Source organism: Centrocercus urophasianus, unplaced genomic scaffold (assembly GCF_019232065.1).
Source record: "Centrocercus urophasianus isolate 14NV4802_14NV808 unplaced genomic scaffold, USGS_Curo_1.0 seq_29, whole genome shotgun sequence".
In the NCBI taxonomy this organism is placed as follows: Eukaryota; Metazoa; Chordata; class Aves; order Galliformes; family Phasianidae; genus Centrocercus; species Centrocercus urophasianus.
In genome coordinates, this window is record NW_024884855.1 from 7,019,503 (window position 1) to 7,033,575 (window position 14,073).

The following is a 14,073-nucleotide window of genomic DNA, read 5'->3' on the forward strand; positions in this document are numbered from 1 at the left end:
CGCCCCCGGGGTCGCCCCGGTGCGACTCCCCGTGCCCCCCGCCCCACCGCGCCCCGCCCCGCCCCGGGCGCCCGCCGCCCCCGCCTCCGGAGCGGACTGGGAGGGGGGGCCCGCGCCGCGCCGCGTCGCGCCGTGCGGAGCCGAGCCGAGCCGAGCCGCCCCTCGCCGCGCCGCGGAGGATGCTCGGGCCGTGAGCCCGCAGCCGGCAGCTCCGGCGCCGCGGAGCCATGGGCAAGGACCAGGAGCTGGTGCAGGCGGTGAAGGCGGAGGACATCGCGGCCGTGCAGAAGCTGCTGCAGAGGCCCAAACCCGGCAAAGCCAGTGAGTGCCGCGACGCGGGGCCGGGCCGGGCCGGGCGGGGGCGACGGCACCGCGGGCATCCCCCCTCCTCCCCGGGCATTGGCACCCACCCGCTGCTCCGGGGGCCCGGCCGAGTCGCGCCGTGCCCATCGCCGGCACCGCGGCACCGCGGGCGGGGGCCAGGGGGTATTCCCGGCTGCGCCCCGGGGGCACGGCCCGGCCCGGAGGTGGGGGGATATGGGGGGCTGCAGGCGGCGGAGCATCCCCGGGCGCTGCGCGGGGCTGCGAGGAGCCGTGTGCGCTCTGGTCCCGGTGCGGTCCCGGTACGGCCCCGCAGCAGCTCCGATGCGCCCGGGGCAGGCAGGCAGGCAGCGGCCGGGCTGCCCTTGTCCTGTGCTCGGAAGCAGCCCGCGGGGGGATCGGGAGGGACGAGGGGCTGCCGCCCCAGGGTAGGGCTGGGGGCGTCTGAGCATCTGTGTGTGTACAGTGTGTGTCTGCATAGACCATACATGTGTGTGCATGGACAGCGTGTGTGTGTGTATGCACCAGGACTGCCGGTGCTTGCACACAGCTGCGTGTGCCTACGTGTGTGCAGCTGTGCTCGTGTACGTGCGTGTTCGGGTGTGCATGTGTGCCCGTGTTTGGGTGCATGTCTGTGTTTGCGTGCCGGTGTGTGCCCTGGCATATGTGTGTTGGGATGCGTCTGTGTTGGTGTTTCTCTGTGTGGGGGTGTTTGGATGCATCTCCACGGGTTTCTCCCTGCGTGCAGCTCTGCATCGGGGCTTTGCACACCTCGGTGCGTGCACACCGATCTGTGTGTCTGTGCACGGGGCTGCGGGGGTGTAGCCGTGTCTTGCTGCGTACGTGTGTGCAGCTCCCGGAGTCTCTGCTCGGTGTGCATGGCTCTGTTGAGGCGTTTCACTCGGGACTGAATTATTCATGGTGCTGATGCAGCCGCAGGTTTCTGGCCTGGTGTGCAGGGCCAGGGGCTGTCCCTGAGTACGGGACCACAGCACACAGCCCCACTGCCACTGCGCCCTGCATCCTTCCCTCCCAGTGTGCCCTAAATGTGGGCACCCCATGGTCCCAGTGCCATGTAGGTTCGTGTGCTTTCCCTTTTATATACTGGGGTTTCTACTTGAGCAGGGCATTGTGCTCTCTATGCCCTGGTGCTGAGCAGGGCTGGCCCTCATGTCCCCTCGGTGCCGTGCAGGGTAGTGGTTGTGATCCTGTGTCCTGAACTGTTGGCATGGTGTTCCTTATGTCCAGATGCCACATAGGACAATTGTGGTGTCTCGCATGTCCCCGGTGTTGCCCAGGTGCTGTCAATGCTGAGGGCCTGTGTGGGGAGAACAAGCTCCAGCTGTGAGCTTTGTTCATCCCAACCCACTTCAGGTGCTGCTGATTCCATGGCCTCAGAGTGGTGTGTGATGATGGGACTGTGTGTGGCCCATGGCACTGTCCCCACACTCCCCTCTCAAACCCCACGGCCTGGGTGCCCAGCTGGCGTTGCTGTGGCAACAGGCAGTGGTGCCAGAGTGTTACCACCTCCTCCTGCATCGCATTCATCTCTCCACAGCCCTGCTGCATCTTCCACTGCAGAGCCCATGGGCTGGGGTGGCTGTGGGGACTGGCAGCGCTCTGTGTGCTGGGCTTACAGGAAAGGGACAAGGGACATCCCATGAGGTCAAACCCCCTCCTGTCCCATGCCTAGCTGAGCTGCATGCCTCCAGCTGTGCCAGAGCCTCTCGTGCTGTGACTCCTGCTCCTCATAGAACCCAACCTGTAGTGCCATGCTCCTGGTGTGGGGACACACGAGCAGCCCTGCAGCAGGGCTGGGGGATGCAGAACACCACCGGGGTGTCCCGTATCACCATCCCCTCTATGTACAGCTTCCTTGCTCACCTTGGGCACTCCCTGCACTCTTCGGCACCACGAAGATTTGTAACTCTAGCTCTGTTATCTGGATAATATCCTATTCATGTGGGGGTTTAATAAATGAGATTTTAAAAATCCCTGCGTGAATTAACACGGGTTACCATGGTGATGTGGGGCCCAATTTAGCAGAGTGGAGTAAGAGTTTGTGGGGCCCATGCCGGCCGCAGCGCGCACCGCGCTCGCTTCCCGGGCATCCATAATTGATGAGGTTGTCTGAAAGTTACGCAAATCAGATGCAGGGATTTGGCAGCAAACTGTTTCCCTCCCTGTCCCCTCCTCCCTGGTGCTACCTCGAAGAATTGTCATGACTTGGCGTTTTTGCCTCTGTCCGCAGCTTGGGCACTGTGGGGTGGGATGGGGGCCCGAGGTGTCCCCAGCTGGATCTGTCCTGGGGCGCTGGGCACCAGGAGATGGGTTTTGTTGTGCTGCTGCAGGGGACCCTCAGCATTGGTATTTTGGACAGGTGGGCTCTGTCTTTGAGGTACTGCTGCCACAGTTGGATCACCCACTTTGGAAATGGCTTCTGTAGGGCCCCTGCCTTGACCTGCGGGATGGACCCCTCTGCCCCAGTTTCTCCCACCTGCTGGGCTGGGGGTTCTGTGAATCACTTCTACATGCAGCAGGTTGTGTGGCACAGATGTCCTGGCTCATGTCCCCATGTGCTCTGGGTCCCTTTCTCCAGGACACCTGGAGCCAGGCTCAGGAGACAGACAAGAGGCTCAGCACCTCACACAACTCTCTGCCACGGGGCCCAGCCCAGCCTAACCCCACTACCATGGGGCACAAGCATCTCTCAGGATGCCTCTGCCCTGGACAGCAGCATGACTATGTTGCTACCTGCACTCTGCACCGTGTCCTGTGTGGCACTGGTGGGACCATGAGTGAAGCAGCTGGTGTAGGAGCTGGGCAGCTCTGTGCAGGTTGATGCATGGGGCGGTAAGCAGCATGGGTGGATGTTGGGACCAGGAGGCAACTGCAGCTCAGCAAACACTCTGAGGCTGCCCCACATTGGGCACTGCCTTCCCCGGGCACTGGGCACCTCCAGGCATAACACAGCTTCACCTGCTGCTTCACCATGTGAAGGGGTCAGTAGGTGAAAGCCGGAGGCAGGAGGCAGGAACTGGACCCTTTGGGGCACGTGGGGTCCCCACAGAGCCGTGTCATGCCCAAGGCCCAGGACACAGCATCCTGTCCTCTGATGTATCCTGAGAGGTGGCTAGTTAATTCTGCTTTTTTTTTTTTTTTTTTCCCTGCATTTGATTGCATTAATAATCTCCTCTGATAACAGTATTTAATAAAACCAGGCTAATATGGCGCAGTTAGGAAATGTCTTTGACATTTTACAATTCAATTTCCATGCAGTAAAAGGCAGGGCAGCTGCAAATCCAATTCTGGTGCAGTGCACAGGGCGCGCGTGGCCGGCGACTGCCAGAACAGCCCTGTTCCCCCCCATCCCTCCAGCAACACAGGAAACTTCCCCATCCATGGCTGCTGCTTGCGGCTCCTGCTGTTGCATATCCCCTGAGTGCTGCAGGGATAGCCACGTGGGATGCTGCCCTCTGTATGTGTTACGGGCCATGGGGAGATGCCCACCCCCAGCACAGGGGATGAAGTTGGCTCCCACTGCTGCAATGCTTAACAAGGTGTCAGTGCTTCCCTTATAAACTTCTTTTCAGGGTTTATAACTGCGTGTGAAGCCTTGCTCCGAGCAGGGACTTGGCAGCCGGGAGCACGCCGGCGTGCGCCAAGTTTCCTTCCAGAGGGGGATTATTACTCAGCTCGGGGTGACATGTATTTATTTTACATTTTCTTGCATCTCTCTCTGGCCGGGCCAAAGCTGCCGGCACAAACCCTCCCTTCCCGCTCCCGTTTTGGGGCCGACTGCAGGGTCTGGGCAGCAGGGAATGCAGGCTCCCAGTCCCGGGCTCCCGTGCTGGCCTGGATTTCCTCATGTCACACCGGGTGAATTCAGGGCTGCACCAATTAGTCCTTTGCTGCAGGCAGGCAGCCTCTTGTGTTGAGGCTCTCAGGGTGCTTCCCTTGCGGGGACCTCGTACTGCGCCACCGTGCTCCCCACAGCACAATGCTCAGTGGTGGGGGAAAACTCTGGGCATGGCCCGGACCAGGCTGGGCACCAGTGGCTTGGCGTCCTGGCAATGCCACCAAGAGCTCAGGGTCCTGGCAGTACCACAAAGTTCTCGGGGTTGCAGCAGTGCCATGGGACCGGGTGCTGCATGCAGCCCCATCTCCCCCTTCACAGCCGCCGTGTGGTTTCCCGTAGCCAGCCTGGCGTCTGGCTCTCTCCTGCTCCGGCTGCTCTGCCTTTAACCCTTCCCTTCCCCTTGCAGGCACTGGGAAAGGCCATGATTTCATCTATGGATCAGTGAGCCCGAGTGTCACCAGATCTCTCTATTCCCCTGTGCCTGCAGGGTCCCACTTTGTGACCCAGCAAAGGCGATGCCCATGAATGTGGCTGTGCTCAGCATGTGGCAGGCAGGAGCTGTGGGGTGCATCATGTAGGATGGTGATGCTTGAGGCTGTGTGTGTGTTAGCTTCCACATTGCTCCTGTTGCTGCCAGCATGCTCTATTAGTGCACTTTGTGTCTCAGGGACTGCTGCCCCTCCTGCTGAACACTCACCATAAACCTGCTCTGCATCCTCTTTGCAATGCAGGTCAGCTAAGGGTGCCTTTCACAAGTCTTCAAAGCACTGTAGGGAGTGCGTTAAAGAATGGATTTGCTGATGTTTAATGGCCGGTCTGCATTACTGCTGGACCAGGCTCCTGCAGGCAAGGAAAGGAGGCTGAGATTCAAAACCTGCTTGTGCTCTGTTCGGATGCTGCTGCTCTGTTCCTCTGTCCCTGCTTTGTCCCATTGCTCCAGAGGGGTGCTCTGTGCTGGGCCAGTTACCAAGCTTGTGTGCTGCACCAACAGCCACCTCTGCCTGATCACTGTCCCATCCTGCAGCAAGGACATGTGCAGGACAGCACAGCGTGCCCGGGCAAGGAGCAGCGCTGCCAACAGGTCGGCTCTCATGCCAGGCTGAGAGGGATCTTTAAGCTGTAATGAAATGTTAATAGTATTTTCCAACTCAATATGGGAGTAGAAAATGAGGTGTTTAACACTGGGCTCTGCAGCGACAGGAGCAATCAGCCTGAAAAATGGGAAGGCGGGGGTGCAGCACGATCCCCGCGCAGCCTGCTGCTGTGGCTCTGTAACGGATGGGTGCTGTGCCCAGTGCGAGCTGCGTGGCCAGGGGAGTGCAGGGCTATGGGGAGCGGCCTCTCCTTGGGCCCTGCCAGCAAGGTCACCATGCTGTGTGGTGACAACTGTCCCTATTGTGAGGACTGGGGTGCTGTGAGCTGCTGGGATCCCAGTGCTGTGCTGTGCGTGGGCCCCAAACAGCTGGAGAATGAGCAGGTTGGGGTCAGCACTGTGGGTGCAGCCACAGTGAGTGCTGCCATTCTGAGCATCATGCCTGCAGCTGGCTGCTCCGCACTGGCTCTGCTCTGCCCACGTGTGTGTGCATGCATGCATGTGCCCCATCAGCATCCATGTGCATCACGTACCCTTGTGCATCTGTATGCATCCATGTGCAGTGTGTGAGCCTGTGCCTATGTGCTCGCCTCTTGCAGCCATGTGTTCCGCATGCCTGTGGCCCTGGCCTGGCGTGGGGCTCGACACTGGGGCCAGCTCTCAGCAGCAGAAGCAGCCGCCGGCTGATCCCTTCCAGATGTGGCTGTCGGAGGCCCAGCTTGCACCGCCTCCTCACTGAGGCCCATGGAGGTCTTGTTCCACTGCTGCTGGCGTGCACAAAGCAGCACCTGCCCGGCTCCTGCATTGCAGCTGGGCTGTTTATGGCGTGCTCCTCACAGCTCCGTGCTGCTCGGCAGCAGCTCTTCTTCTGGCTCTCTTCACTCCAGCGTTCACACGCTCTGTGATTCTCTCACTGAGCCCTCACACCCCAGCTCCCAAACCAATTCCCTGCAGTATGTGCTGTTGTGGTGACACTGGGGATACTGGGGAGCGATCCTTGAGCCCTGCCTGTGTCCTGCAGAGCTGTGAGATCGTTGAGGGCAGCATGCCTCTGCTGCAGCCCAGCTGTGCGTTCCCATGCTGTGCGGTGGGCATAGAGCAGTCTGTGGTGATGAGTGGACAGGGACAAATGATGGCACTGTGGGTGCCGTGTTTGGTGCAGACCCCAGGGCTGATGTATCAGTGTGTGGTCTGGGAGCTCGAGTTATGGCCCTGCAGCAATGCTCTCTGCATGCACAAGTACAGGTGCTGCTGTGTACACGGGGAGCTCCCCACTGCTCCCCAGCGATGCCCAGAGCTGGATGGTAGGAGGCCAGGTGAAAGTGTCTACTCATTATTTAATGATGCTTTAAGGTGCACAGAGCTGCCAGTCCCCTCCTGCAGCCCAATTGGGCTTCCGGTGCTCCCCACCCTTGGGAAGGGAGCGAGGGGCTGGTAGAAGTTGTATGGACATGGACAGGGCCTGGCAGGACTGTGTCTGTCCCATGCAGTGCCAGCACCTTCCCCATCTCTGCCTCCCCCTACATGACCTGTGTGTGCCCTCCAGTCCCGTGCCGTGCGGCAGCTTTGGCATGTTGGCAGTAACTCCTTCCAGCCGGTGTGATTACTGAAAATTACCTGTTTAACATCACCCTGGAGCTGGGAGAATGGATTTCAATTAAGGCTCCATGAAAACAGCACCAGCAGGGATTTGAGCAGAGCTGGGGGTGGGCGTGTGGCTGGCGCAGGGCTGCTGATGCTGAGCCCTGTGCTGCCCCTGCAGTGCCGGTGCCACCTCCCTGCTGCTGTCCCTGTGGCTGCAGCTGCGGGGGGTGGCTTGGGGGCAATGGGAGTGACCCTGGTGTGTGGCTCAGACGAGCTCCCTGGCACGTGGCAGAGGTCGGGTGAGGATATGGCCTGATGATGAGTAACAGCAGGGATGCTGGTGGGGCCACTGGTGAGCGCAAGCTGGTGCTGGTGGGCATTGTGGGGTCTCATACAGGTGCCTGGGTTTTGTTGGTTTGTGCTGGGGGCTGTGGTCGAGGCAGTGGATCTGGCCCCAGCCATTGGCTCTGCACTTGGTGCTCCCAAGCTCCTCAGCGCCCGTCTCTCCCTGTGTGCCATCCTCCCCCATTGGTGCCATCCCTGGCAGCCTGGAGGGACAGCCCGTCCTTCCTCCCTTTGGTTCAGAAAGTTTCCTTTTTTTAAAAAAAAAAAAATTACAAAGGAGTCCCCGCTGCCTCTTGAAAGCTGCATTTAAGTTGCTTCATTCTGGCCCCAGGGGACAGCCCTGTGCTGCTGCAGCACCGTGACTCAGGCTGCCACGGCCTATTGATTTTGAAGTGCAGATTTCTTGGCTCCCTGGGGAAAGCTCCGTGCAAGGGCCGGGGCATCAGGAGCAATCATTGCCCACAACTCCACAGTGCCCCTCAGCGTCACCCTGGGCCTCTTTTTCCCTGGAAGAGAGCCATGCTGAAGCCACCGCAGTCCTCCTGTACCCTGTGCCTTGTCCTGAGCTGTGTCAGTGTGCTGGGATGAGAGTGGGATTGGTGACATGTTGGTGGGCAATCTAGGGTCTTGGGGGGCAGTTTGTGATGGGCAGTGGGTACCCAGCTGTGGTGCAATGGATGTCTATCCAGCTGTGACTGGCAGCTGTCTCATCGCGGTGGGTGCTGGGGTGTCCATCTGTGTTGGGCTGTTGCTGTCCAGCTGTGTTGAGTGGTGGATGTGCAGATGTGCAGAGCAGTTGTCATCCAGCTGTAGGGGCACCGAGTGCCCGGCTGCAACGGGTCCATCCCAGCCCCACTGCCTCTTTGCCCCAGGCAACCCCTTCCCACGCATCCCCGCTACAATCGCACCTCACCAGCAGTCCGCCAGCTTCCCGGTGCATTATTTATACCGTCAACATTGATCTGAAGACGATAATGGCTTCATTAGCATCTCAGCATAGCGCGGGGCTCAGTGCTTGGCCCGACCTTGGCTGCAGGAGAACATGTGCTGTGCTGTTGGACAGTAGTGAGGGGCAGTCTCCTATGGGCACAGCCTCCCCACTCCTCACCAGCCCCAGCCTTAGCACCCCTATCAGGTCCCCACGAGCACAGCCGCACACTCTGCCCATGCACACACCCTTGGGGACCCAGTGACACAGAGCAAATTGGACGGCTCTTGCCAGGGCTCCTTGTGCAATGCCAGCTTTCAGCGCCCGTTGTTTGTGTGGCACTCGTCAGCAAGGATATAATTAAGAGCAGCTATTTTGGATGCTTCCTTTATCTGGCAGCTCACAGTGATGTTGCTGCAGGATCCCCCCGCACCGTCTGAAATTATTGCTGTGCTCTCCAGATGGGAACATGGTGCTGGCAGGATGTGGCCGAGCTGGGAGTGGACATACGAAGCAAAGGGAATCCGTGGGGTCATCCCATTATGTTGGGCTCATTAGTGGCCACTGAGGTGGGGAGGCAGAGAGGCAGCCCAGCTTTCCCCTCATTAGATGGATGTTGATGTGGAGCAGGTTGGAGCTACCTGCTCGATGCAGACGCCTGCTCCCTGCGAGCTGGCACACTGTGATCACCCCAATGCAACCTGGGGGGAGCAGGCAGCTCTGGGGTGCCCAGAGCAATGGCACTGGGGTGCAGTTGGCTGGGCAGCATGGCTCACCCTGCAAATGCAGCCCTGCACGTGCAGCTGCTCGTGCTGTGCTCACTGTATCCTGCCCTGCAGGAGCGCGTGGGGCGGGAGGATGGGGTTGGTTCCTGCGCACCGGGCTCTGAATCCAAGCGTACATTTAGCTACTGTGATCCCGTCATTTAAGTAAAGGCATTTATGAGAGTAGTAGCTGGGATTAGCTCCCCGAGGCGGTGTTTACACGCAGCAGACTCTGTTTATAGTCAGTGTCTATGGCAGATGTCTGTGTCTCTCTGCGTGCACAGCAATCTCTGGCTGGAGACAGTCCGGCCGTGCTAGGCTTGCTGGATCCCAGGAACAGTGTAGTTCCTTCTTCTGATAGGGTCCTGCCCTGCCTCGCATTACCAAGTCCCCACGTTGCTGCGGGATACACAGACATCAACAGCTGGGCCATGGAGTGAGGGAGAGCAGGGAGCCAGGCCCAGGGAGCTTTGTGCTCCCGCATGGCACATCCATCATCAGAACAGTCCGTGGGGACATGGGGATGCCCTAAGGAGATGGTGTACTGCTGGAAAGCACTGAGTGCTTGTGTGTGCCTGGTGTTCCCCATCACTGCTTGGGTGCAGGTGAGATGCTGCGCAGGTGGCAGCAGGCTCAGCGGCTGTGCAGAACTGCACTCTCCTCCCCATCTGCCCATTGCCTTTTGTGTTTGCTCTTTTTAATTGGCAGCGCTCTCTGCTCCTTCTCTTCTCCCTCGTTATTTGGAGTTTCCTGGTTCTTGTGTGCCATTAATGAGCTCTCTTGTGTCTTGCCCCCTCTGAGCAGTCTGCATCCCACGCCATGGCTGAGGCTGCAAATCTGGCAGCATGCATGGAGTGCCTTCCTGCTCCTGGGACATCCGTCCTACCCTGAGCCCCTGGCTGCTGCGAGCATCCAGCCATGCTCTAGCTGCATTGCTAAACTTTCTGCACCATTCTGCCATACCCCGTGCCAGGATGTGCTGTTGTCTGGATCTCTAACTGAGAGCCAGCACAGCATCTGTACTGGTCAAGTATGGGTCTTCGTTACAAGAAGGGCTTAATTGTAGGGCTATGGGGTCATGTGCCCTTAAGGGTTTTCCCCACAGCCCCCAGGAGCCTTGGTGTTCCTAGCTGGTGTGGTGCTCTGCTAGCCCTGACCTGCCTGCTGCTGTTGCAAAGCTCTGGTAAGGGCTCTGGTGCAGGCACAGGGCTGGTTCTCTATTGGAGACAAAGCTGCATTGGCTCCTGCCATCTGAAGCCATGGTGAGGGCTGCAGGGGTGCCAGCCATCATCCGTGCACTCCACCCCTGTACCAGAGGGCACCTGGCTGCCAGCAGCACCCAGGGGTGCACTGTGGGAGGCACAGAACCACCCCCAACTGCTCCTCCTGGGGACACCGGCAGCCACTCCAATTTCCATCAGCCCATTTGAGGATGTTATCCCATCAGTGTGAGCTGCCTCCCAGCCCAGCTGTTAGAAGCTGAGGAGTCGTGCTGGGGTCCGTGCTTGCTGCAGCCCTGCCAGAGTGAGGCGGGTGCTCCGCTGCTGCCAGAGCTTTAACAAAAGTCAAACCGCTGCGCGGCTGGAAGTCACTGACTAAGCACTTGGCACGAGCATTTATTGAAGTGCTAAACAGATTTTGGCAGTGGCAGCCTCTTCTGCAGGTGCAGAGAGAAGAGTTTCTCTGCTCTGGTTTATTCAGCATTCGGCCAGCACAGGTTTGGCCAAAGCTGGGGTTGCAGCTTGGGCACCATGTGGCACTGCCCTGTGAGGACAGGGCTGTCACTGTGCATGTCCCTGCATGCCGACACAGCAGCCCCGGGCTGGGTGGGGACAGCGGTGATAGCTGCTGCCCCTCATGCTACCGGCACTGCTGCTCCCTGCCTGCAGCTGAAGGCTGAGCTGCTGCATCCTCGGGGAGCTGCATCCCTGATTTGGTTTTAAAGAAGGCACTTTGGGTCTTAATAGGAGATAATTAGAAGCTGCTGGCTGGGAAATGAGCCTGTGCTGATCCCAGCTGAGATTGCAAAAGTGGTTGCACGGGGATCGGCATCATCTTGGCATCATTGTTGCACCCCACAGTGTTGATCTCCTGGGGAAGCCCCTCGCTGGGAGCAGCCTGTGGGAGAGGACAGGCCCTGCTACCACTCGTCCATCTGTCCATCTGTCTGTCCTGCATGCGGGGCCCATCCTGGGGCCAGGGCTGAAGACTGGACCCAGTGTTGCGTGCCAGCCTGCTGCCTTTGTCCGCCGGCGATTTGCATCTTGCAGGGCGGCTCGGCCCCTCTACTGGGAACAGCTCATTGGGGCAGCAGCAGGCAGCGGAAGCAGCCCTGGGCACCTCTCCACCAGCCCTGAATGGCACCTTTGTTGGGGAGCCTGGCGGCAGCCATGGGCTGGCGGGCACCCACTCAGCCCTGGTGCTGGAGACTCTGCTGCAACTGGGATGGGACGTGGGGCTGCCGCATCCCTGAGGTCCGGCTGCACCAATGGGGATTTGTTGCTGGAGGGTTTTGTTACTGTGTTAAGGAGGGTGAACTGCCAGGGCGAGGGGGCTGCCTTGCCATGGGGGGCATGCTCTAATGGTGTGGTTTTTGGGAAGAAGGCAAGTGGTCTGGTCCGGGTGTACTGGGGGCCTCTGGCCCTCCCCATGTCGTGGGGACCCTGTGGTGCCCCCACCCACCATGTAGCTGCCTGATCACACTGTGCCAGGAGAAGATGCTGTGAATCTGATGGATGGGAGCTGCTATTTGTTGCTATTCAGAAGCCATCCTCTTTATCTGTCATCCATCGGCCCTGGGCTGCGCTGTTGTTAGCAAATGTACGGCTTGTTGGGCTGTCTGGCGGCTGATGGAGCGCAGGAGGGAGCGAGGGCAAACAGAGCTTGGCAGCATCCGCGTGGGCAGAGAGAAACTTCTCCCAGTGCCTGGTACCGTCCACCAGGCGTATCCCTCCCTCTGCAGGAATGAGACATACATGAAGGGGTCAGTTAGCCGGGATGAAGCTGTGGGGCCCATGTGGGCCAGTGCCATGCACAGCGCTGGCTATGGACAGGGATGGCAGAGCCTGATCCCCATCCCTAGGTGCCTCATCTGCATGCGCCTGGCCCTGTCTGCACCACACGGACTGGGATTTAAAATTCAATCAGGGCTTTACGTGCCAGGAGAGACTCTGGCTGCTCAGCACTGGCTTTACCTGCGTTGCAGTGAGACCTGTCCTATGCTGCATTGATTGAATGGGACAAGGCTGAGGGCACAATGCTGCTACAGGTAAGGGGGTACAGCCCCCCCCAGCCCCGGTTCTGCATCCCTTAAAGTGTGCTGGTGGGTGCCAAGAGACCCTGGTGACAGAGCAGGGTGCCTTTGGGGACTGGGACCCCACTCTGAGCCACTAGCCACTGGCACATGCAGACCCCACGGTGGGCCAGCAGCAGCTGCTTGCTGCCCGCACCTGGTGAGCATCCTGCTGTGCCCGGTGTGCTGACACAGCCCTCTGTGTTCTATAACTGAATATTGTGTTCAGGTGCTGATGAGTATTGCAGCCTGCATCATGAGCAAGGATCCAGCAGCCCTTCCATAGTGCTCTCTCCTCCACCTGAAATTGCCCCTTGCAGGGCTGTGCCTGTGCTGCAGCACCTTGCCTGGCTGTGCTCCCAGGCAGAGGAGCAGCCTATGATCTGCTTTTCCTCAACCCTCAGTGAATGATTTGCCCAAGGCATGGGGATGCACTGCTGCCTGCTTGCTGCACTGCACACACGGATGGCTACAGCTGGGAGATGTGGGCACCCCGTGGTCTGGGGTCACTGTTCCTCCTCCCCTGGCTGCACAGCCCTGGGCTGTGCCCCCCCACCTCAGAGGGCTGCAGCTCAGCCAAGTCTTCAGCCTCGCTCCTCCTCCTCGAGGCCCCAGAAGTGGTGCCACAGCTGAGCTTGGAGGTGTCCCATGTCCCCATGGCTCTGTTGTGTTCCTGCTCTGTTACAAGGAAGAGCACTTTCACTGAAAAGCCTGACTGGCGTTTGTGGATAAATCTCATGTAAATCTCACTCCATCCCTCCTTGCTGCGCTAATTGGATTGCTGCGAGGGACTCCATTCCCCCATGCCTTTGGTTGGAGTCAGGCAGAGCAGAGGAAGGCAGGGCAGCACCATGAGGTTTGAGGTGTGGCGGAGTCCTGTGGGTAAGGGAATGGGAGGGAAACCCCATGTCAGCTGTGGGGCTGTCAGCAAGTGATGGTGGGTAAAGCAGCACTACCCAGAGCTATTTGCTTTGGGCATTTTGATGCTTGCAGGAGCAACTTTTTCCGGGGCCTGAAATGCTGTGCATGGCCACCCTTCTGTCCAGACCTCAATCCTTATGCTTGCAGCACCCACAAGCTTGGGGCAGCTCCTCACAGCCCCATGCCACACCTGGCCCTGGGCTGTAGCCAGCAAAACCTACAGGAGAAGTTGCAAAACCCACCAGCAGCCGTGTCACCCTCCCCAGCACACTCTGTGCCCAGCTGTGCCGCCTCTGCCTCCTGGTTAACGGGCTGTCTGCTCTTCCTCTCTCCCAGAGCTCCTTGGATCAGCAAAGAGAGTCAATGTCAATTTCCAGGACACCGATGGGTGAGTGTGACCCCGCTCCGGGTCTGCATGCTATTGAGTGTGTATGCTATATGGGCTTTGCATGTTGTGGGGTGCAGTGAGTGGGAGATCTCATGCAGGTATCCTTGGTGCAATGCGGATGGCGTGACTGCACATGTGCAGGTGGCTTTGTGTGTACCAGCCATGCATAGCAGTGGAGATGAGGGCTGAAGGACACGGTGTGCTGTGCTCCTGCTCTGCCAGCCCCTGCCTCTCATGCCCTGAGTGATGGTGGTGCTTTGGAAGCACCCATTCCTGCTTCCTGCTGGGGCGTCAGCTCTGGGCATGTGTCTATGTGCATGGGTGCACACAGCATGCAGATGTGCATCTGAGAGTATGTGTGCATGCAAGCGTGGCTGTATGTGTGAGCAATGTATGGGTATGCTGGGCAGCACCGGGGAAGGCACATGGCTGCATGGGCAGGATGGGGGCTGTGTCACCCATGGCTCCTCTTTATGCAAGGCCTTCTAGGGGCTGGGGTGGTATAGAGAGAGCCTGCACTCTGCCTGCAAACTCCTGATGGGCTCAGGGTGTGCAGTAGCAGTCCTGCAGCAGTTCAG

General features: G+C 59.2%; 1 protein-coding gene across 1 annotated transcript in view; it reads left to right on the forward strand.

Moving 5' to 3' along the window:
* The first annotated feature begins 227 nt into the window (after positions 1 to 227).
* The window catches only part of CASKIN1 (CASK interacting protein 1), a 28,194-nt gene continuing 14,348 nt past the window's right edge, over positions 228 to 14,073 (forward strand). The window contains exons 1-2 of the mRNA XM_042828176.1: positions 228 to 321; positions 13,444 to 13,495. Coding sequence (XP_042684110.1) covers positions 228 to 321; positions 13,444 to 13,495 — 146 coding nt within the window. The remainder of the gene's footprint in view (positions 322 to 13,443; positions 13,496 to 14,073) is intronic.